Genomic DNA, 23,759 nt, shown 5'->3' with positions numbered 1-23,759 from the left:
GCATAGACAGCTCCCAACAACAAAGAATTATCAGACTCAAAATGTCAACAGTGCCACTGTTGAGAAACCCTGTTCTAGGGTGAATCTTGGGACAGAAACAGAAATATCAAGCACAAGCACAAGCACATTTTGATTCTGCATGGCTGTTCAGAATCCAGGGGAAAAGATTAAGGGGATAAAACCCTATCAGAAGAGGGAGGTTAGAGGTTACAATTTCTCATCACTCTGGGAGTCTTCCATGCTCGGAAGGTGGCAGCAGTGGCAGGAAGTCCTGTCTCCTAAAGCAGCTGGACCCGGTTGGTCAGCAGTTCTGAGAATAACTGCCTCAGCTCAACTGACATATTCTATTGTCACAGGTTGCTCTGGAACCATGGCTGGGACACCTTCCTAATACCACCTGAGTGGGGGTCCAGACTCACCAGGAGTCAGAAAAGCAGGGGAGGGGCTCCCCATGTAGGAACAACCCCTAATCCTACATTTCCAACATAGCCTGTTTTACAGTAAGGCTTACAGGTTTCACTACTCCAGCGGACAATATGGTGAACTAAAGAGAAGTCTTGTTACAAAACGGTATTGACTTGGGAGGACACAGGCTCCAGTAAAGAGATCAGGGGCACTGAGGTCACGGTAGGACCACTAACATGTAAGTAACAACCGAAGAACACGCAAAGGAAGAGAAAGGAAAGAAAACAGGAACCAGAGAACAGAAAAGACAGAGTCATTAGTAGGAGTCAGGAGGCCAGGAAGTACGGCGAGTTCAAGAGAACTACCGCTTGCAACGACAGGTCGTTGTGTCCAACACCAGACCTTCCTTCATTCCAGAACAACCAAGGCCCACCACAGTTCCCAGAACCTGGTTGTTTTTGATGCCGGACGGAGGCCCGAAACAAGTAGACGCGGTAACACACTCACTCGCCCACCAGCCACCACCGCCGGAAATAAAGGACCTAGCCCTTCGGCTAACTAAGACACTTAACCGCCGCCCCTAAAGTGCGAGCATGCGTGCATGCGCAGCCCTCAATCACGGCCCATCCCAGCGCTGGCCCACCCCCCGTCAAGGAGCATGCGCAGACTACTCGCTGTCCCGCCCCTCCCTTTCCAGAGCTCCCGGTTCCTTAGAAACCAGGCGGCGCGTTCCCGGTGGCTGCGCTTTAGATTCCGGGGCCCGCGCGTCCCCGCCAGCCTACCTCTTGGCGGGCGGGTGGTGGGCGAGACCGGTCCGGACCCATGGTCTCTGGTACAGCGCGGGACGGGCGATGCCAGCATGCCAGGTGAGAGGCGGGCCCGCGGCGGCGGGTGAGGATGAAGGAGAGCGCGGGCATGGCGCGGCAGCCAGCGGGCGTCGACCGGGCCTCCGCGGCCCGGCGCCCGAGGTCGGAGGCGGGGCTACTCATAGCCTGGGCTGGAGGGGGCAGTTCTAACTGCCACCGCGGTCGCCGAGTTCGGGGGTCGCCCCGGAGTTTGTCCTCCCCACCGCAGAAATAGGACCTACAGATTTGGTCATAGAATTGTAGAATTTTGTGTCCTGAAAGGACCTCGGCCATGACCCATCCCTTTACCGGACGCGGAAACCTAGGATCCCCTGCCTCGTGCCGAACAGACCCTACCTGTGTGAGGACTGACGCTTTGTGGACGAGGATGTGAGGTGTAGAAGCCTCAGACAAAGGGCGCATAGGGTAGCTGGTACATCGTCTTTCAGAGTGAGATGGGACTTGTAGAAGGTAAATACTTTAAGGAAAGAGAGTTCAGGTGGCAGATGGGAGAAAGGACACTCCAGAAAGTGCAGGTGGCTCTGCCAGTTACAAAATGCCCACTGGCCAGGTCTCAATGGCCCTGGCCTAGCTTTGAAGCCCAGGAAGGAAGCAAATGGACTAGCGGAGACAAAAGGTGAGGTAAGGTGTTCCCATCAAGATGTTATCACACGAATGAGGTGGAAGGAAATGGGGGTGGGGAGATCAGGACTTGTGAATGGTTGTGTGAAAAGTTTACCTTCCCTCTGCTGCCAAAGGTAAAGAATGGGACAAGAATAGAAAAGTTTAAAGTTGCATTAGCTAGACAGCAGGAAAGGTTATAAACCATCTTATAGAAGAAAGTGGGTGCCCTGTGAGTATCCAGAACCAAGTTGGGGCACTGCCCAGAAGACTTTTGTAGGCTGTGGGGCATAAAGGTCTCAGAAGGAAGAGCCTGTAGAGTATGACCCTTCATTTGAAGGGAACGCTATTTAAGTTAGAAAAGACACTTAACACATTATTGAGATATGGAGAAGACAGTTGTCTTTGTGTTGGGGAAGCTAGATTCATTCTTGATAAGCAAACTCCTTTTCTTCTGAAAAGCTATGTGCACCAGGGAACAAAAGACTTTTTTTTTTAACGTTTATTTTTGAGAGACAGAGCACGAGTGGGGGAGGGGCAGAGAGAGCGGGAGACACAGAAACCAAAGCAGGCTCCAGGATCTGAGCTGTCAGCACAGAGCTGACTCGGGGCTCCAACCCACAAACTGCGAGATCAAGACCTAAGCTGAAGTTGGACGCTTAACCAACTGAGCCACCCAGGCACCCCAAACAAAAGAGTTTTTTAATTAAGGCCATCCATTTTACAGAAAATGTAAAAAAGTACTGGGTTTTGACTTGGAATATGGAGACTGGACCAACAGATGAAAATTTTCAGCAGACAGTTCTGTTGGACTCCCCATTTTTACAGTTAAAAATTCTGTTGTCAGGCTTTCTCTTAGCACCCGGTTGTCCTACTTTTCCTATGGAATGATTGGTCTAAGTCTGATCACTTATATTTATTTGAGGGGGAAATTCAGATATACGATTTCTTTAAGTATTACTAGAATCCACTAGTAGTAAGATTAGCAATAACACCCCTTATCCCCCTTCAAAGACATAAAGATTTGTAATATAGTTAAAAGAAGTGTGTGATTTTTAGAAGATGGTCCCTGATTCTAATCATCAAAATCAATTTCTTACTAGCTTGATGAAACTAATTATCAACGTATATTCGATTTTGCAGTATGTTTTCTTTCCCCCTCAGAGCGATGAGATACATTTAAAGTATGATGGTGTTAATAGGTCAGATTAGTTTAAGAAACAAAACTTTGCCTTAGGTTCATAAATCACTGCCAGACCTTATCTGTGATGTTGTGGCTGTGCATTTTATTGATTTTTCTTTCATCTGTGGAAATATTTTGTATAAAATATATCAAGAGATATAATGTGGTGTTATTAGAAGGGTTTGTAATCTGTGCGGAAAATTGGCACTGTTAATCAGATCCTGTCAGAAAAGCTTTATGAAAATCATTGTATTCTTTGTAGAAACTCAAATTACTTTAGCGCTGGCCCAGATAGAAGACAGGCTAATAGGCCAAAATCAAGGTAAGATGGAAGGGAGTAATTACCATCTGTGGAGCTGGATGCTGTGTGGGATGCTTTGAATGTAAGTGCAAATACTTTCTTGAATGCGCAGTTGAAGAAGATATTGCATAAATGTGGTGAGTGTGCCCCATTGATTGGTGTACATTTTTTGAGCTCCTCTGTATAATCAGAAAGACACTGATTTTCTTTTCGATTTTCAAACGAAAAGACGGACTTACAGACTCTTAAAGTGTTTCTGCGTTGCTATAGCAATGAAACTTCGGACAAATAATTGCTTAATATCAGCTCTGTTTTCTGGGGCAGCTGAGGGCAGTTATCAAATCTGACCTGTAATAAACTAATCAGCAGTATTTAACAGGCCAACATACCAGATAAACCAGTAATGTTAACAGGATCTACTTTCACTGAACTGATTTTCTGGTTATACAGTAAGAGGAGAAATGCAGTAGAGATGCAGTGCCATCTGATAAAAGAAGTTGTAACACAGACGGTGTTCAGAAAACACGGGAATTGGAGACCACTAACTTAGAAGTAGGAGAAGAGCCTTTCTGATGTCTGACAAGTCACTCAGGCATATTTATAGTAGGAGGTCCAATTCCTGGATAAATTCACTGTTGGAATAGGACAGTCTCTAGGAAAAAATTTCAGATTTTGCTATTTTTGAGAATTCATGTACAACATAGCAATGGAACATTATTTTTCTTAAATTAAAAAGTAGCAACTTTGTATTCCAAGAGAGTCCAAATATCCAAGTTTGGATGGGAATAAACACTTAGATAATACAGTTTAAATAAACATTCAGAAGGAAGAAATGAATATTCCTGCATTACTTAAATACACTCAAACTCTATCCTTAAGCACTTGTTCTTTAGATCCTTCTCTTAGAAGGAAAGTTGCAAGTAGTGCCTTTGTCCTAGATACTCGCAGTTTTCAGAGTAGCCATTGACAAAATGCCACATTTTTTTGGACCCAGGATAGACAGGAATTGCGGGAGAGATAGCTCTCCCCTGCCACTTCTCACAGCTATTCCATAAGGGTTTCTACCCGTCCTCTACCATGAAAGATTAGGAATGAAGTCTGTGAGGAATGGGAATGGAGTATCGAATGCAGTCCTTTTTCCTAGCTGGAGATAACTGGTACTCTCACACTGTCAGCTCTCAATTTCTCATGAGAACAGATAACCCCAAAACAGAACCTGCAACACTTCTACTTGGCTTTGGGATTTACCATATCACTTTGCAACGTCAGAATCTTTTGTTATTTACTTTCACAATTACATTTTGCTTAGAATGCTGGGGCACCTGCCTGGTTCTTTTGGTAGTAGAGCATGTTACTCTTGATCTCGGGGTTGTGAGTTCCAGCCCCACATTGGGTGGAGAGGTTACTTAAAAATAAAATTTTAGGATGACTGGGTGGTTCAGTCAGTTAAGCATCCAGCTCAGGTCATGATCTCACAGCTTGGGGGATCAAGCCCCGCATCAGGCTCTGCCCTGACAGTGCAAGAGCCTGCTTGGGATTCACTCTCTCTGTCTCTCTCTGCCCCTCCTCACCTCACTCCCTCTCTGTCTTTCAAAATAAGTAGATTAAAAAATTAGTTTTTAAAAAATCTTAAAAAAAAAAAATAATGTTAGGCAAGTCTTACAACTTGTGGACCATAATTTCATAATGTGTATAGTTTGTAGCAAAATAAATTGAAAATAGTACAGTTGTCTAACACTAGAGAAATAAAAAGCTGGTTCATGGAGTCAGTGAAATATGCAACCCTTAAAAACTGTGGTAACATAAAAAATGCTTATGTCAGAATGGGTACGTGAAAAAATCAGGATACAAAGTTATGAATACAGTTTAATCACAATATATTAAACAAATCTAAAAAAAAAAAAAACCCAAAAAACAGAAGAACACAGAATAATTGTCTATGATGAGTATATATTTTAAAATACAAACCTTCCGGGGCGCCTGGGTGGCGCAGTCGGTTAAGCGTCTGACTTCAGCCAGGTCACAATCTCGCGGTCCGTGAGTTCGAGCCCCGCGTCGGGCTCTGGGCTGATGGCTCAGAGCCTGGAGCCTGTTTCCGATTCTGTGTCTCCCTCTCTCTCTGCCCCTCCCCCGTTCATGCTCTGTCTCTCTCTGTCCCAAAAATAAATAAATGTTGAAAAAAAAAAATTAAAAAAAAAATAAAATACAAACCTTCCTGGGGCGCCTGGGTGGCTCAGTCAGTTAAGCGTCTGACTTCAGCTCACGTCATGATCTCACAGTTTGTGAGTTCGAGCCCCGTGTTGGGCTCTGTGCTAACAGCTCAGAGCCTGGAGCCTCCTTCACATTCTGTGTCTCCTCCTCTCTCTGCCCCTCCCATGCTCATGCTCTGTCTCTCTCTGTCAATAATAAATAAACATTTTAAAAAAATAAAAAATAAATAAAATACAAACCTTCCTAAGAGTTTCTTGCTGATGTAAAAGATGATTTGGAACTTTCTTTTTGCAGGCCTTCATCCCTTCATACTCTTTGACTGTATTAAAGTTCTGGGGAGGAGGACTGGCAGAGGACAGCACTGTTGTTTCCTGTCTCAGGTGTCAGGGAACCAAACAGTAGTGTGGTTACCTAGATAATGAATTTTCATGTATATAAATGAAGGGTACACTGTACATCTTATGTGTTCTCTAAGACTTTTTTTGTTGTTTTAAGATTTTTTACTTGTAAGTAATCTCTATACCCAACATGGGCTCCGACTCACAACCCTGAGATGAAGGGTTACATGCTCTTCTTTCTGAGCCAATTAGGCACCGCCTAAGACTGTTTCATTGTTGTTGTTGTTTTTGGTGCTTGTTGATAGATAGTCTTGAGCCTGAGGGTCTCTTCAGTGTGTTTTGATGGATGCTTTGGTAGCATAGTGTTCCAAAGTATATTAGAGGATGTTCCATGTGGTTAATGTTTTCTGCCTGGTGGTGTGGTGGTTCCTGCTAGGAAATGGTTATCATCTCTGGGAGACCTCTCTGGGAGTAGCCCTGGGAGCATGTGAGATAGAATGTTTGTCTTCTCAGGCATCCTTTGTTTGTCCGGGAGAAGGGGGGGTGGTAGAGACAGCCATATTTCCTGTTACTTTTCAGCCTTTTGCATTGGATGACAATCCTGTGCCAGTGGCTTATGTTTTGGAACAATGGAGAAAATGATTGAACACAGTATTCCTTATCCAATGTTATTTTCAAAATTAAATCAGTATGCTTAAATGGCTTGTTTTGGTTCCTCCAGGCCTGAGCTTGCTTCTGGTCATGGTGGTTATTCTTTTAAAACTATCTCTGTTTCTCTTTTCCTTTAATGGCTAATAACCCTAATATACTAAGGTTGTTATTCAAAGAACACTTAAATGTCTTTAAGTAATTTCCAAAGTGTTCTGGGATTGTTACCAAAATACCTTGAAGTGTGAGGTTTCAGGGACCTGTTTTCTTCTTAAAACCGTATAAAACCCAGTCTTGGTCCCAAAAGAGCTTAGAGTCTCAATAGTGAGACAAGACATTGTGTGTATCATTTAAATAATAACCAAAAAATCCTAAAATATAAAATGAATGGCTGTTTCAGGAATGCATATCCCATATACATGCTGTGTTTTATAACTGGTCTTCTCCATTACACATTAAACATCTCCCCTCTCCCCTGCCCCCCCCCCCAAAAAAAAAGGTAAAAAGAAGAAAAGGTGGTATGACAAAGACTGTCCTGAGATTAGATTATTTTAGATTTCACATGTAATAGCTAGATGATCGTTAAATGAAACCACAGCTGAGTGTGGTCATGGCCTAGTTGATAAGCAGTTTTCTTGCATATAAGAAGGAGATACGTGGGGCGCCTAGGTGGCTTAGTCAGTTAGTGTCCAACTTTTGATTTCGGCTGAATTCATGATCTTATTGATTGTGAGATTGAGCCCCAGGTTGGGCTCTGTGCTGACAGTGTGGAGCCTTCTTGGGGTTAGGTAGGTAGGTAGGTAGGTAGGTAGGTAGATAGATAGATAGATAGATACATAGATAAACTTAAAAAAAAAAAAGGAGATGTTTGTGAAGGGCTTTGGGCATTTCCATTCACCAGAGAACCACTTCATATTTAAACTGTTTGGTGACCAGAAGCCATGTAACACAGAGTTAGAGAATGACAGTCTGAGTTGCTGTGCTCCAGGGTGCCCTACAAACGTCCTATACCCAAGGGACTCCTGGCTGGCTCAGTTGGTGGAATGTGCACCTCTTGATCTCTGGGTTGCAAATTTGAGCCCCACATTGGGTATGGAGATTATTTTAAATCTTAAAAAAAAGTCCTAAACTGAAATCCAGTGTCTATTACTGTCATAGATAAACCAGTTTTCCCAGGAGAAGAGTACTTTTCTCCATGTTGAAGGTGGAAAACACTTAGAAAACTTCAGTAAATTAAGTGTGCATTCTTGGTCCCTAGGTAAAACCAAAGTATGTAATACACCTCTCTGCAGTTGGCTGTTTCACATGCATCACGGCCAAATATGCTTTACCTAAGTGATTTAAAATTAAAGGCAGAGTCTTTGTTCACATGCCTGCTACAGTGAAAGATCTCTGAACACTCATTGTGTTTCTGTGTCAGATCAGTCCTTGGTATTCGGCTATGGGTGTAGCAAGAAATAGAAACTAAGCTCCAGGGACCTAGCCTGCCTGTCTAGATCACTGCTCTGTGTCCCACCTCCTGGCATAATGCCTGACTCATCGTGGTGCTTATAAATATTAGGGAATAAATGAGAAGAGGACTCTGGTGACTGGATAGTGTGCCACTGAAATGGGTGGGGGTGTGCAGAAGGAGGTTTGTGTTTGAGAGGAAAGACAAATTTGGGATGGGAGCAGCTGGTAGGTCACTTATGTGGGGATTTCCAGTCGACACTTAGACATTTAGTAGAGATAGAGCTGGAACAAGTTGTTGAGGCTGGGAATTGGAAGTTAATATTTGCATGAAGGTTATAGTGAAATTGAAGGATTAGATTATGTTGCTTCAAAAGAGAGAGGACTGAGGATGGAATTTTCAGGTTGATGTCAACCTGGAACTCACTGTTAAAGTAGTCTTAGCAAAAAAATAATCTTCTTGTTCTTGCCAGATTTTCAAAAGCAATAAAGAACTAATATGGAGGGGGTGGTGCCTGAGTGGCTCAGTATGTTAATTGTCCAACTCTTGATTTTGGCTCAGGTCATGATCTCATGGTTCATGAGATCGATCCCCACGTTGGGCTCCATGCTGGGCGTGGAGCCTGCTTGGGATTCTCTCTCTCCCCCTCTCCTTCTGTCCCACCTCCCGCCCCTATGCGCTCTCTCTCTCTCTCTCTCTCTCTGTAATAAAATAAAATCTTAAAAAAAAAACTTAATGTAGCCAGTAAATAAGTACTTTTTCCTACTGTAATCATCAGCTGAAGCTAACTTTTAGACCTGATAGCAATCCAGATATTTCTGTGGGTGTTAAATTTTTTCTTTATGACCCAATTTAGCTGACCCTTTTGTAGCTTGGGTAGTTATGCCTCATTGAACAGGTCATTAGGTCTTTCATTAGTGCCCTCGTAGGACACTCTGTGGACTGGAGCAGGGGGGCAAGGAACTGTCGTCTTTGGCCAGCTCTGGGTGTGCCCCATCACGTGGTAGCTGCCTAACAGTTTACCATCATATCAGCTTGTGGACCTGAGGAAATAGCACATCTGTCCTTTGTCCTGTTTGTGTTTTTGCTGACAATGAGAAGGTAGGAATCTGTGACCATGTCACTGAGTCAGTGTGGGCACTGTTAAAATAAAAGACAAATCATAGGAAAATGAAACCTTCTCCAGAGAGCCTCTGGATTTTTGAAACCCAGGGACCAAAACATTTATCATAACTAATTTGTAAAACTCAACACCTGTTTCTTTAGTTTGGCTTTTATTTTTTAATGGGAACATAAATGCAAGTAAAGAAACACTTTCACACATCTATCTGAAAGCAGTCCTGCCGAAAGCGTTCATATTATCATATCAGACTCTTAAGTACATGCTGTAGGTAGTCCCTCTGCTATGAACTTGAAGTTTAGAACTCAGGCTGCATATCCCCACTCCCCCTCATGTTTATGCTCTGATGATGGGGTGTGGTCGTCTTTCCTCTTTGGGTCTGGCTCTTGTACTCAGGCATTGACCGCCTGTCTGCCATACTGGCTCAATTCCAGGTGTTAGGAGGGGCCAAAAGGAAGGCTGGGGGACAGTTAGACACCTCTTTCTAACTAATTCTTGGTACATGACTGGCGTTGAAGGCCTGATAGAAGGCATTCCTGCTTATTTCCCCAATAGGTCCTAAGTTTTGCAAAACAACAATTAAAATTGACCTTCATGGGGCGCCTGGGTGGCGCAGTCGGTTAAGCGTCCGACTTCAGCCAGGTCACAATCTCGCGGTCCGTGAGTTCGAGCCCCGCGTCGGGCTCTGGGCTGATGGCTCAGAGCCTGGAGCCTGTTTCCGATTCTGTGTCTCCCTCTCTCTCTGCCCTTCCCCCGTTCATGCTCTGTCTCTCTCTGTCCCAAAAATAAATAAACGTTGAAAAAAAAAAAATAAATTAAAAAAAAATAAATAAATAAATAAATAAATAAATAAAATTGACCTTCATGGTTTTATTTTATCTCCTTTATCATGCTCAAAAATTAAGCTTGATGCCTGGATGGCTCAGTTGGTTAAGCCTCTGGTTCTTGATTTCAGCTCATGTCCTGATCTCACAGTTTGTGGGTTTGAACTGCATCGGGATCCTCTGCTTGGGATTCTCTCTCCCCTCCTCTGTCTGCCTCTCCTCTGCTTACTCTCCCTGTCTCTCTCTCAAAAATAAATAAATAAGCTTGAAGAGAGGGAGGGAGGCAGGGAAGGCAAAGAAGGAATTAGACACAAAAAGCTATTGTCCTCTAACCAGTGCACCATCTATACAGGTTTAACCCTACTTCCCGATCTTTTCATTCTCACACTTATTTGTACATTCATTCTTCAATGATTACTCAGCACCTACTCTGTCAGCACTCTTTTGTCCTGGTGACAGCAGTGTGTGAGGTAGGCAAGATCCTGCTATCATGACAGATGCTAAATAGGTGATCCCAGTGAATCATGATGGGCACTGTGAAAACCAAAGCCCAGGCTGCTGGGAACTGTAAGCTGAATCACTTAACCCAGCCTAGGCCATGCTGGGTTAAGATGTAAAGAAGTAGTGTTTAAGTGGAGACCTGACAAATCTCCTGAGAATTAGCCTGCCAAAGTAAGAAAAGATTGTTCCAAGCAGAGCAAAGAGCTTGGACCAAAATCTCAGAGCAAGACTGAAAGAGATGTAGTAGCTGCTAGCATGTCAGGTACAGTGTAAGGGGAAAGTGGTAAGGTGGAGAGGTGGGGAGGGGTCCAGCTCATACTGGGAGATGCTTTGTGGACCTCATCAAGGAATTTAGGGTTTATCCTGGGGGCACTTAAAGTCTAGGGAAGGAAATGGTCAGGACAAGGAAAAACGTTAGGTGTCTGTTAGGGGACCAGAACAGTGGATGAATTCCAGGGGCATTGAATCCAGTTGGTGAGATGTAGTGACAGACTGGCTGTGGGGCAAATGGCTTCACTGCAGCCAGAGTGATTTCTTATGAACTGGTTAGGACTGAATCACTGTCACCTGTTTGAGCTACTCTCACTTGCCTTCCCTTCACAATTATCTGTTGGTGTTTGACTGAACATAGTCACTGGGTCATTGTGGTCTTGTAAGGCCCTTAACATACAGTACACTTCTGTTAGATGGAGGAAGCTTGACTGCAAGGGGATTGAGCTAACGAGTAATCATGAGCCATGTCATGTGGAGGAGGGACGTTAGTTGAAGGGACAGCTCTAGATGAGGGTGCCCTCTTAGCAGGTCAAATTGTAGTTTAAGACTGAAAGTAGCAGCTCGTTTTCCTAATCCTAAGTGGCAGGCAGAGCTATTCTATTATCATATCATGCTTGTTTTCTTTCCTGAACTATTAAATCAGATTTTGCCCCAAACTACTTAAATTCGTGACATAAGTAATCTCTCTTATATATATTTTTTTTAATTTATTTTTTTTTTCAACGTTTATTTATTTTTGGGACAGAGAGAGACAGAGCATGAACGGGGGAGGGACAGAGAGAGAGGGAGACACAGAATCGGAAACAGGCTCCAGGCTCTGAGCCATCAGCCCAGAGCCCGACGCGGGGCTCAAACTCCCGGACCGCGAGATCGTGACCCGGCTGAAGTCGGACGCTTAACCGACTGCGCCACCCAGGCGCCCCAATCTCTCTTATATTGATGAACATATCCCAAGACCCTACTAAATTATATGCAGTTTTGATGAGTTCAGTATATGCATCCTGGTTTATTAACTAACTGTGCAGGACAAGATCTGCAATCTTTATTTTTTCAGCAGTATGCATTGAATACCCACTATATATCAGGGCTTGTTCTAGGCACTGGGGATGCAACAATGAATAAACAGACAAAAAATCTCCTGTCTTAAAGAAGCATACATTCTAGCAGGGGTGATTGGTGGAATCAAACAATGAGGCAAGTGAGGGAGAGAGTAAGCCAAGTGAATATCTGTACAGAAAAGGGAACTGCAAGTGCAAAGGCCCTGAGACAGGAGCATACCTGGCATGTTTGAGATGTATTTAGTACTGAGCCACTGTTGCGGAGGCAGAATAAGCAAGGGAAAGAGAGATAGGACATAAGGTGAGAGATGTAAAAGGAGGAAGGGAATGAGGGCAGACTATGTAGGACCTTGTAGGTCAGTGGAAGAGCTTGGCCTTTTATTCCAAGAGAGATGGGAAGCCTGTGGAGAGCTTGAACAGAGGAATGACTTTTTACTCTAACTTAATTTGAGTCATTCTCAATGCTATGTTGAGACTAGATTGGGGTGCAGTATGGGGTGGAGGAGCAGGGTAGAACCTGGGAGGTCACCTAAGCTGTTGCAGTAATGTAGGTGAGAAAGGTGGTTGTGACTTGAACTGAGATAGCAGTAGGTGTAGTGGATGCATCTTGAAGGTAGAAAGCCAGCAAGATTTGTTAACACATCAAATGTGAAGTGTGAGAGAAAAATAATAATCAAGGATTACTCCAAGATTTTGACTTGAGCTGTTGGAAAGTTTGTTACCAATTTCAGAGACGAAGCCATTGTGCACAAGTTTGGCGGGGGCGGGGGATGGAGGATTGGCAGGGGGTGGCATGGGAATTCCAGGAGTTTAATTCTGGACACTTAAAGTTTGGGATGCCTATTAAAATAAGCATCCAAGTAGAAATATCGGATAGGGAGTTGTTGTTTATACTAGTCTGGAGCTGAAGAAAGAGGACCTGGCTAAAATCTTTGGGAGTCCTCAGAAAATAGTGTGTATTTAAGCCATGAGACTGAATAGGATCATCATGGTTACCACGGGAGATTGGGAAGGAGCCAGAGAGATAGGAGAATAGCAGGAGAAATTTGTGTTCTGGAAATTAAGAGTGTTGCAAAGAGGGTGGAACATGCTATATCAGATGCTACTGCTGTGTCAGCACAAAGTGGAATGAAGATGAGAATTGGCCCTTGGATTTTGGGATTTTGGATTTTGGATTTTACAACATTTTAATTGTATTTGACAAATATCGGGTAGCTGAAGTATTTATGACCATTCCTATGGGGTTGTCAGCCATGATGCCTTGAATACATAAGATACACAATTACAGTTTGAAGTTCTGAACATTTCATTCTTCTCCTACTTCCTTTGGCCCATTTTATTTTACCTTTTATTTATTTTTTTGTTTTTTAAGTAAACTCTTTGCCCAGTGTGGGACTTGAATGCATGACCCCGAGATCAAGAGTCGCATGCTCTACTGACTGAGCCATTGGGCGCCCCGGACCCATTTCATACTGAGGAAATACTGTTAGGTAGAGGCTTGAACACTACTCTAGGAGACGGGAGTGTCTGCCAATTACAAATTGACTTTTTAATGTGCTTGGACTGCTGTGCTCTTTACTGAACTACCCATATGTCAGTGTTTTTTCATAATTCAATCCTGCAGGGTGAGTAATGCCTTCCTCATGTGGAACTCGGAGTGCATTACAGATATGTCATTTAACTTTTTTTTAAAGTTTATTTATTTTGAGAGAGAGAGAGCATGCGTGTGAGAGTGGGGGTTGGGGAGAGAGAGAGAGGGAGAGAGAGAATCCCAAGTAGGGTCCACACCATCAGTGCAGAGCCCGATGTGGGGCTCAAACTCACCCAACTGTGAGATCGTGACATGAGCCGAAACCGGACACTTAACCAATGGAGCCACCCAGATGCCCCTAACGTTTTTTTAAATATGAAGTTAATTCATATCCTGTTGAATGCTCTTATAGTACCCTCTTTGCCTTTATAATGCTTTTCTCAAATTATAATGACGTATTTATGTGATGATTTGTCTTCTCGCTCCTGCTAAACTGTAAACTCTATGCAAACAGAAACTATGCTTTGCTCACCAATATAACCTGTGCGTTGCCTTGGCCTGGCCAATAGTATGTAATTAAAATAAGTATTTATTAATGAATCAATGTGCATAAATTACAGGTGTCATTTTATACATGAGCATCTGAAACACAGACTGTGATTAGCTAAGCTAATGTCATAATCTGTTTTAAAACTAGGTTGAGGGCCCATCTCACTTAATAACTAGGGTCCTGGCCTCACCTCTGGCCACAGTACTTTATTTTAGCATATTTTATATGAAGATATAATTACTAGAAAAACTCATCCACAGAAAAAGCTGGCCTCTTGATACTGGCCCTTTGGAATGTTTGAAGGGTCAGAGATCTGTGGCAGTCTGTAGAGGCATCTCAGAGGAAGAAGGAGTGCCCTAAGGATACACAGCTTGGGATGGCTGCTTGCACTGGGGAACTGCAGGTGTAAGGCTGGTTCCGGGAAAAGATGGGGGTGGGCACTGAGTGAAGTCTTCTCACTCTTGTGGTGTTCCAGGTCTTGTTGCCCAACTGTACAGCTACAGCCACAAACTGTTACACATCATTTCTCACTTAGAACCATCATTAACTTTATTTGCCTAAAGCAATACACAAGAATTCATTTTGAACCCTCCCTTCCTTAGTATGAGTTGTTCGTGAGTGGTAAGGACTTACTTACCTAATACCTGAAGCTCAGTAGCTTGTCCAGTTTGGCATTGGTTAGTGGAAAGTGCCATCTTCAGATACCCTCAGCAAGTGCTGAGACTGACTAGATCATTGGGCCTTGAAGTTAATTCATCAGAAAACTTAACTCTCTTGGCTCCAGCCGTGGTCTCTGTACTGTTGATATCTCCAAAAGTAAGCTGACAAGGTTTTATGTTGTTTTTAAGGAAAGAGACTTTTAGTTCACATGTATCCATCTTGTTTGATTATGAACCTGAATCTTCAAGATGTGAACAGGTTGTTCTGTGCTCTTAGAAACAACAACTTCTGATTAAAAATTGAGGTATAATTTACTTAGAAGTAATGCACAGATCTTAAGTATTCAGTTTGATGAGTTGTTAACAGTTGCATCACCATGTAAGTACAGTGCAACAAGAATGTAGAATATTTCCATCACTCGAAAATGTCTCCTTGTGCCCCTTTCCAGTCAGTCCCATACCCCTACCACCACCAATACCTTCTGCTATCACTATAAATAAAGTTCACCTGTTCCTATACTTCAGATTAGTGGGATGCTACAGTATGGGGTGTTTTTTTTTTTTTTTTTGGTGTGTGTGTCTGGAATCTTTCACTAAACGTATTTTTTAGATTCATACCTGTTGTTGCATGTATTCATAGTCCATTCATTTTTATTGCTTTACTATATTGTATTGAATGATTCTACCGTAACTTGTTTATCCAGTCTCCTATTGATAAATATTTGGATTTGTTTCCAGTTTGGGGCTATAATGAATAATGCTAGTGTGAACATTTTATTTTTATTTTATTTTATTTTTTAATGTTTATTTATTTTTGAGAGACAGCGAGCATGAGTGGGGGAGGTGCAGAGACAGGGGGTACAGAGGATCCAAAGCGGGCTCTGTGCTGACAACTGGGAGCCTGATGCAGGGCCTGAATTCACGAACCATGAGATCATGACCTGAGCCGAAGTCAGATGCTCAACCTACTGAGCCACCGAGGTGCCCTTACTGTGAACATTTTATGTAAGTTTTTGTGGACATACATTTTTGTTTTCTTGGGCAAATATCTACAAGTGGAATTGCTATGTTATTGGGTTAATATATGCAGGGTTGTTTTAATGTTTATTTATTTATCTTTGAGAGTAGGGAAAGGGCAGAGAGAGGGAGCGGGAAAGAGAATCCCAAGCAGGCTCTGCACTGTCAGCACAGATCCGGACCCGGGGCTTGATCTCAAGAGATGGAGATTATGACCTGAGCCAAAATCAAGAGTCAGCTGTCAGCACGGAGCCTGACATAGGGCTCAAACGCATGAAACTATGAGATCATGAGCTGAAATCAAGAGTCAGATGCTCAAACAAGCCACCTGGGCACCTCCCGACACTATTTCTTTAAGAGTTTCTTTTTAGGGCACCTGGGTGCCTCTCTGCCCCTCCCCTGCTCGTTCTCTCTTTCTAACTAAATAAACTTAAAAAAATTTTTTTAAATAGTTTCTTTTCCCCATTGAATTGATTTAATACTTCAGTTGAAGATCAGTTGACTGCATTTGTGTGGCTTGCAGGGTAAATATAGTATTACAAGGCAGTAACTTTGTCTATAGAAATCCCTAATGGCTCTTTTTGAAGCCTCGTGCTGAAAAGTAGAAAGGTAAAATGTGGAAGCAACCCAAGTGTCCCTGGTCAGATGAATGGATAAACAAAAAATGTAGCGTATACATAAAATGGAATACTATTCAGCCTTAAATAAGGAAGGAAATTCTGACACACCCTACAACATGGGTGAACCTTGAGGACATGATACTAAGTGAAATAAGCCAGTCACAAAGGTACAAGTATTATATGATTGCACTTATAGAGAATCAAACTCATAAAGTAGAATGATGGTTGCTGAAGGTTGGAGGGGATAGGATGTTCTTGTGTAATGGATCTAGATTTTCACTTTTACAAGGTAAAAAGAGTTCTGTGGGTGGTGGTTGGTGGTGATGGTTGTGCAACAATGTGAATGTTACTAATGCAGCTGACCCATACGTTTAAAAATGGTTAAGATGGCAAATTTTATGTTGATGTGTATTTTGCCACAATTAAACATTTTTAAAACCTAACGATATAAGTACAGAATAGTTCTTAGGACATGTGATTCCTACTGTGTATTAGGATGACAAGGCTGTCTAAATTCTATAATGAATGTAAGCTGCTTAATAGGAGTATAATATCTAAAGGAAGAAGGTCAGACAGAGTATGCTCAGGATATGGCATTTAGTTCTGGGGGCCCCATTTCAGGAGGATTTTGGCAAACCAGAGATGGGGCAAGCCAGAGCGACCTTGGCTATTCTTTTGATAGAGAGTATGAGGAAGGCCCGAGGGAATTAGAGTTCTGTCTGTAAAGGAGTATATCAGTAAGCTTTTGCTATATAACAAACAACCTCAAAATTCAGTAGCTTAAGACAAATATTATGTCTCATGATTCTTTTTCCTCCCCAGCTTTATTGAAATATAATTGACATATAACATTGGGTAAGGTAAAGGTTTACAGTGTATTAGTCCGGTTTTCTTATGATTTTGGGGGAGATCTGGATGGTTCTGGGTTAGGTGGTCTCAGCTGGAACTGGATGACATGAGATGATCTCACTCATATAACTGGCGTTTGGCTCAGTGCCAGGTGGGGCAGTGAGGATGACTTTGGTCGCATGTCTCTTGTGATCTAGCAGGATGGCCTAGGCTTGTTCACATGGTGATGGTCCCAGAGAACCCACGAGCAGTGTGAGAGAGCAAGCCTCCATGCACAAGTACTTTTCAAACATCTTGTGTCATTTTGCTAATTTCCCATTGGCCAGAGCAAATGGCATGGCTAAGTCCAGAGTCACTGTGGGAGGTGATTGACTATCTGATGGCATGAAAACAGAAAAGGGAGTTATTGTGGCCGTTTTGCAAACAGCCCACCACCACCTATGAAGTTTAGAGGAAACATGACAGTTTCATTAGAAACATCACAGATAGTTCCACAGTGTAGAAGACCAAGGACTTCCAAGTCCATCCACAGAAGAGTTTTCGGACTGAAATGGCCACAGAACAGAATCAGGCCACTAATAAAGGGAAGGTTTTGTCATTGGATGGGTTGGACAGGCTGTGTGACCTCTTGTCTTTCTGACCAACTTGGACCTGTTACATCATCTCTTCCAGGAAGCCTTTCCTGCTTGCATACCACCTGTGGCCCCTGTTGTTAATGATGGCTGTTCTCCATGTGACACACAGATTTGTTGCTCTACCTGTTGTAATGAATAACAAATGTGTTTACATGCCTGTCTAGTCCATGAAATGGAGTTCCTTAGGGTGATTCACCATTTTAGTACCAATGTCTGTGGGAAATTGTGTTCCATCCTCAGGTTGCCTCCTGGTGGTCATTTGACTGTGGCAACTCCAGCCATAGAATCTTGCACTTAAAGCCGAAAGGAAGGAGAAGGAGGGGGGGAAAGTGCCTGTCAATGGAGATTACCTCCTTACCTCCCTTAAAGAATGTTCTCAGAAGCTCGGCCAAACTGTATCTTCATCCTATATTTATCTTCTTTGGTGCGTCTTTTTTGCAGGAGAGGCTGGGAAATACAGGTTTTAGTTCTGCATGTCGCATCTAGTAGTAAAGTATTCATAGGCACCTTCTGCCCAGGGTCTGACTCCTACTCAAGCTGCCTAATCGATGAATGACCTCTCTGACATTATTCAGTTAACACCAGAATTCCCAGAATCTGTGACTCCTCAAACAATGAGGTAGAATGGTTTTTAATCATAATCCTGACTACCTTCATGATTAAATTCTGTCATTTGAAGCTCCTAGCTTCATAACTCATGGGATAGGGCAGGAGTCAGCAAATCTTTTCTGTTAAGCGCCAGATGGTAAATATTTTCAATTTTGTGGGCCATATGCTCACTGTTGCACCTACTTTGCTGTTATATTACAAAAGTAGCCATAGATAAAGGAATGGATATGACTTGTGTTCCAGAATTTATAAAAACAGGGGTAAGACTGGATTTGGCCTACCCCTATGGTGGGGAATGGGTCTCTTCCTATGATTTTGCAGAAGCTGTGGCTCCATGGACCAGGCATACAGAAGGTAAGATGATATCCCACCAGTCTGGGAAGAGCAGAATCCACAAATCCCAGCTTCTGCACAAGTTTCAACAAGTCAGGCCTTTTGGGTTCCCTGTTTCTCTAAATGACACTACAACTTGTCATTTTATGCTTAGAACGTCGGTGTCATTTTTAGGGTGTCATATTTATTTATTTATTTATTTATTTATTTATTTATTTATTTATTTAAATATAGTTTACATATCAGTAAGTTTACTCCTTTTAAGTATACAGTTCTATGAGGTTTGTTTGTTTGTTTGTTTTTCAACGTTTATTTATTTTTGGGACAGAGAGAGACAAAGCATGAACGGGGGAGGGGCAGAGAGAGAGGGAGACACAGAATCGGAAACAGGCTCCAGGCTCTGAGCCATCAGCCCATAGCCTGACGCGGGGCTCGAACTCACGGACCGCGAGATCGTGACCTGGCTGAAGTCGGACGCTTAACCGACTGCGCCACCCAGGTGCCCCGAGTTCTATGAGTTTTGACATGCACACAGTCATGTAACTAACAACCTTGTCAAGATAGAGAACAGTTCCTTTACCACCTACCCCCCAAAATTCCCTGTAGCCCTTTGCAGTTGACTCATTACCTTTGGCAATCACTATTTTCTGTCCCTGTTTGCTTTTTCTGTAATGTCATGTAAATGGAATCACACAGTATAGAGCCTCCTGAGTCTGGCATCTTTTAGTTAGCATAATGCACTGGAGATTCATTTTGTCATTGAGTCCATTAGTAGTTTGCTTTTTTGCATTACTGAGTAGTATTCCATTGCATGATACACTACTATTTGTTTATCCATTAACCACCAGTTGAAGGACATTTGTGCTGGTTCTAAGTTTAGGCAGTTACAAATGAAACTAGTGTTAAACATTAGAAGATAGACATTCACATACGGGTTTTTGTGTAAAAATCAGTTTTGTTTTTCTTGGTAAAAACCCAGAAGTGGGGCTACTAGATTATATGATAAGTGTATATTTAACTTTGTAAGATGACAAACTGTTTCCAAAGTGGCTCTACCATTTTTCATTTTCACCAAGAATGAACAGTTGCTTTATGGCCTTGCCAGTATTTGATACCAGGTTTTCTGATTTTTAGACATTTTAGTAGGTGCGTAGTTGTATTAAATAAGTTTTAATTTGCATTTCTTTTTTTTACACAAAAATTTTTAACGTTTACTCACTTTTTTTTTTTTTTTTCAACGTTTATTTATTTTTGGGACAGAGAGAGACAGAGCATGAACGGGGGAGGGGCAGAGAGAGAGGGAGACACAGAATCGGAAACAGTCTCCAGGCTCTGAGCCATCAGCCCAGAGCCTGACGCGGGGCTCGAACTCACGGACCGCGAGATCGTGACCTGGCTGAAGTCGGATGCTTAACTGACTGTGCCACCCAGGCGCCCCAACGTTTACTCACTTTTGACAGAGAGACAGAGACAGAGTGTGAGTGGGGGAGGAGCAGAGAGAAAAGGAGACACAGAATCCAAAGCTCGAACTCCAAGCTCTGAGCTATCAGCACAGAGCGCAACATGGGGCTCAAACTCACAGGTGGCGAGATCATGACCTGAGCCGAAGTCGGACACTTAACTGACCAAGCCACCCAGGAGCCCCTAATTTGCATTTCTAATTAATGCAGTCTAATAACTAACTACTATTGATGTGGTGGATTATAGTAATTGATTTTAGAATGTTGAACCAGCCATACATTCCTGGGATTAAATTCTCTTAGTCATGCTAAGACTCTGATCTCCTTGAGGTACTTCCCATTGGCTGGACCCAGAAAGTCCAAACTCAGGTTAGTGCTTGGTGCCACCAGCTCTGGCTCCTACACACTTTTCTGACTTATTGGCCCCAAAATTGGGGTGTTTTGTTGTTGTTGTTTTAATCTTTTTGTCTCCACAGCCTCCCTGTTAGGCCCTCAGTAAAGGTGTGATGTATGAACAGATCAACATTGGTTTGAGTGGTGGATCTGAGGCAAGCACTTGCCGATCCAGGCAACAGAATGAACTTTCCTGGCTCATACTTCTCACAAAAGAATGAAAGATTTATTCCACACATATAAAACCTCTGTTTTTACAGAGGCTCAGAGAAGCTAAGTAATCTGCCCAGGGCTTCACAGCTGGTTGTGGCAGCTCTAACATACACAGCCAGCTGCAGAACCTTGGAAAAGTTGTCTAGCCTCTTTGAGCTTCTGTATCCTCATCTGCAAAATGGGATTGTGTGGACTTAGATGTACTATATGTTATACTAAACATTGTTTGGCCTATTGCATTTCGCTGCATATTAGCTCAGAATATTATCTTCGTATTCCTACACAGCTTTTGAAAAGGAGACATCTAAGTCAGTCATAGAAATCTTTTTAAAAATTATGGATGTATGGGGCTTCCTGGCTGGCTCAGTTGGAAGAGCATGTGACCCTTGATCACAGGGTTGTGAGTTCAAACCCCACGTTGGGTGTAGAGATTACTTAAAAAAGAAAAGTTGGTTCTTTGAAAAGATCAACAAAATTGACACACTTTTAAAAATTAAATTAGGGACACCTGGGTGGTTCAGTCGATTGAGCGTCCGACTTCAGCTCAGGTCATGATCTCGCAGTTCCTGAGTTTGAACCCCGCATTGGGCTCAGGGCTGACAGCTTGGAGCCTGGAGCCTGGAGCTTGGAGCCTGCTTCAGATTCTGTGTCTCCCTTTCTCTCTGCCCCTCTCCCACTCATTCTCTCTCTCTCTCTCTCTCTCTCTCTCTCTCTCAAGGTAAATAAACGTTAAAAATTTTTTTAATTAAATTAAATTTTTAAAAATGGTGTATACAGTGACTTACTATCTATAATAGTAAGCCCTGTAAGAAATGCTTTACAAATATTAACTCGTTTAATCCTTAACTCCCCTATGAGGTAGATACAATTATCCCCATTTTACAGATGAGGAAACAGAAGCATAGAATGATTAAGAATTAAGAAACCTATCTGAGGTTACCTAGCTGGTAAGTGGTAGAGTCAAAACTTGAGCCAGGCAAGGTGGCTTTAGATTCCATGCCTCTAACCTCTGTGCTATCTTCCCCATAGCCTTGTGAAGGTGTATATAGCCAGTCCTGTCCCAACCAGTGTGTGGTGATTGGAATGCATGTGAGCTAGGTAGGGTTGAGTTTATAGAGATCTTTGGAGAATGCAAAAGGTCTACATATATACAAGAAAGTTAGGGACTGGGAGTTGGGAAATTTTAGGGGTTAGAAAAGGGTAGTCACTGAAAAAAAAAAAAAAGGGGGGGAAACCAGCTCTGCCTGCTTGAACAGGAAATACCTAGTATCAAGCCTGCCTAGCTTCATGCCATCTGGCTTCCTCAGAGGCCAGCTGATGCCCCTTTATGGGTGTTGATGAAGCTGCCCTTTAAGTCATTGTAGTAAAACAGAGGTTATTAAAATGTCTTCTAATCCATTCTGTTCTTTTAAACCGCCCATGCAAACATACATCCACATATAACTACAGCATGAAGGAGTGAAGTGGGAGAGAGGAGTAAGTGTGCCCTGGGCATGAATTTTGAGAGAACGTGGACGTCTTTGCTTATAGTGGCTGTGTTTCACTCCTCTGGCCCTTATAGCTGTTGGTAATTAATGACCCATAAAATTTATGCAGAACCTTACTTGTCTAGTGCTACAGATTTGACACTCAGGCTCCCAGAATATCCATGATCTGAAAGTAGAAAAACAACAACAACAAAAACAAAAACAATAACAAACTGCAAATGCAGAAGGTGACCAAAATAGCTGAAGAGGAGAAGTCCAGGACATGATAATAATAGAAAATACTGTGTGACTTACCTGTTTCTAACTAGAAAGGAAGCCTCTAAGGGCAGAATTAATCAGCAAAGAGGAAAGAGACATAGCTGAGAGTCCACAGAATTATTCATCATTATTAGAAAGAAAGATGATTAAGATAAAACCCAATGGTAGAGTACAGGAGGCAAGCCAAGATCCACAGCCCCAGAGGATAGAGACAGGAGCACAGGAAGCTGACTGGGGTCTGGAGTTAGCCCCAGTCATGCTTGTTTCAGTGGTTCACAGAGGCACAGGTGTCCTTCAGGTAGGGTCAAGCAGTATAGGATGCTGTATTGGGCAATACCAGCCAACCAACCCCTAAGATAGACATGTAGTTTACATAGTACATTTGTATCTATACTAAAAGCAAAAGAACTGAAATGAAATTAAGAAAACAATTCCATTTACAATAGCATCAAACAAAATTAAATACTTAGAAAAAAATTTAACCAAAAAGTGTGTTACTCTCTAAAAACTATAGAATATCATTGAAGGAAATTAAAGACCTAAGTAAATGGAAAAGCATACCATGTTCATGGATCAGAAAACCTAATATTATGATGACAGCGTTCCCCAAATTGATCTACAGATTCAAAACAATCTCTACCAAAATCCCAGATTGAACCTAGATTTTATAGGAAAATGCAAAGGACCCAGAATAGCAAGAACAATATTGAAAAAGAACAAAGTTGGAAGACTCACACTGACTTCAGAACTTACTGTAAAGCTAAAGTAATCAAGACAGGGTGGTACTAGCATAAGGACAGACAAATTGAGCAGTGAAATAAAATTGAGAGTCTGTAAATAAACCCATACATTTATGGTGAACTGTTTTTCAACAAAGATATCAGAGTCATTCAAGGGAAAGAATAGTCTCTTCAACAAGTGGTACTGAATAACCTCATGAGGCAGAATAAAGTTGGACCCCCCCCCATACCTCCCAAATCCTCCATCCCTGCTATCCCCTGCCACTAATTTACTTTCTGTCTTCATGGATTGCCTGTTCTGAACATTTTCTATAAATGGAATCATACAATAAATGGCCTTCTGTGACTAGCATCTTTCACTTAGCATAATGAAGGTTCATCCTTGTTGTAATTTGTATCAGTACTTCATTACTTTTTGTGGTTGAAGAATACTACATTGCATGGATATACCACATTTTGTGTACCCATTTAGCAGTTGATAGACATTGGGTGTCAACTTTTTGGCTATTAAGAAAGATTGTCCTATGAACATTCATGTACAAGTTTTTGTGAGATGATATGCTTTTAATATGATATAAAAGGGTCCAAATAAACAACTGTTCTCCACTATTTAATTTTCTCAGAAAG

At 42.3% G+C, this 23,759-nt stretch overlaps 1 protein-coding gene across 1 annotated transcript in view; it reads left to right on the top strand.

Annotated features, from left to right (window-relative positions):
* The first annotated feature begins 1,048 nt into the window (after positions 1-1,048).
* Positions 1,049-23,759, top strand: part of GFOD2 (glucose-fructose oxidoreductase domain containing 2) — a 34,613-nt gene continuing 11,902 nt past the window's right edge. The window contains exon 1 of the mRNA XM_045443172.1: positions 1,049-1,271. Coding sequence (XP_045299128.1) covers positions 1,064-1,271 — 208 coding nt within the window. The 5' untranslated portion in view covers positions 1,049-1,063. The remainder of the gene's footprint in view (positions 1,272-23,759) is intronic.

The sequence above is a fragment of the Leopardus geoffroyi genome, chromosome E2, assembly GCF_018350155.1.
Source record: "Leopardus geoffroyi isolate Oge1 chromosome E2, O.geoffroyi_Oge1_pat1.0, whole genome shotgun sequence".
Lineage (NCBI taxonomy): Eukaryota > Metazoa > Chordata > Mammalia > Carnivora > Felidae > Leopardus > Leopardus geoffroyi.
Note: the sequence above shows the minus strand (reverse complement) of the source record. Positions and strands in the feature narration are given on the sequence as shown.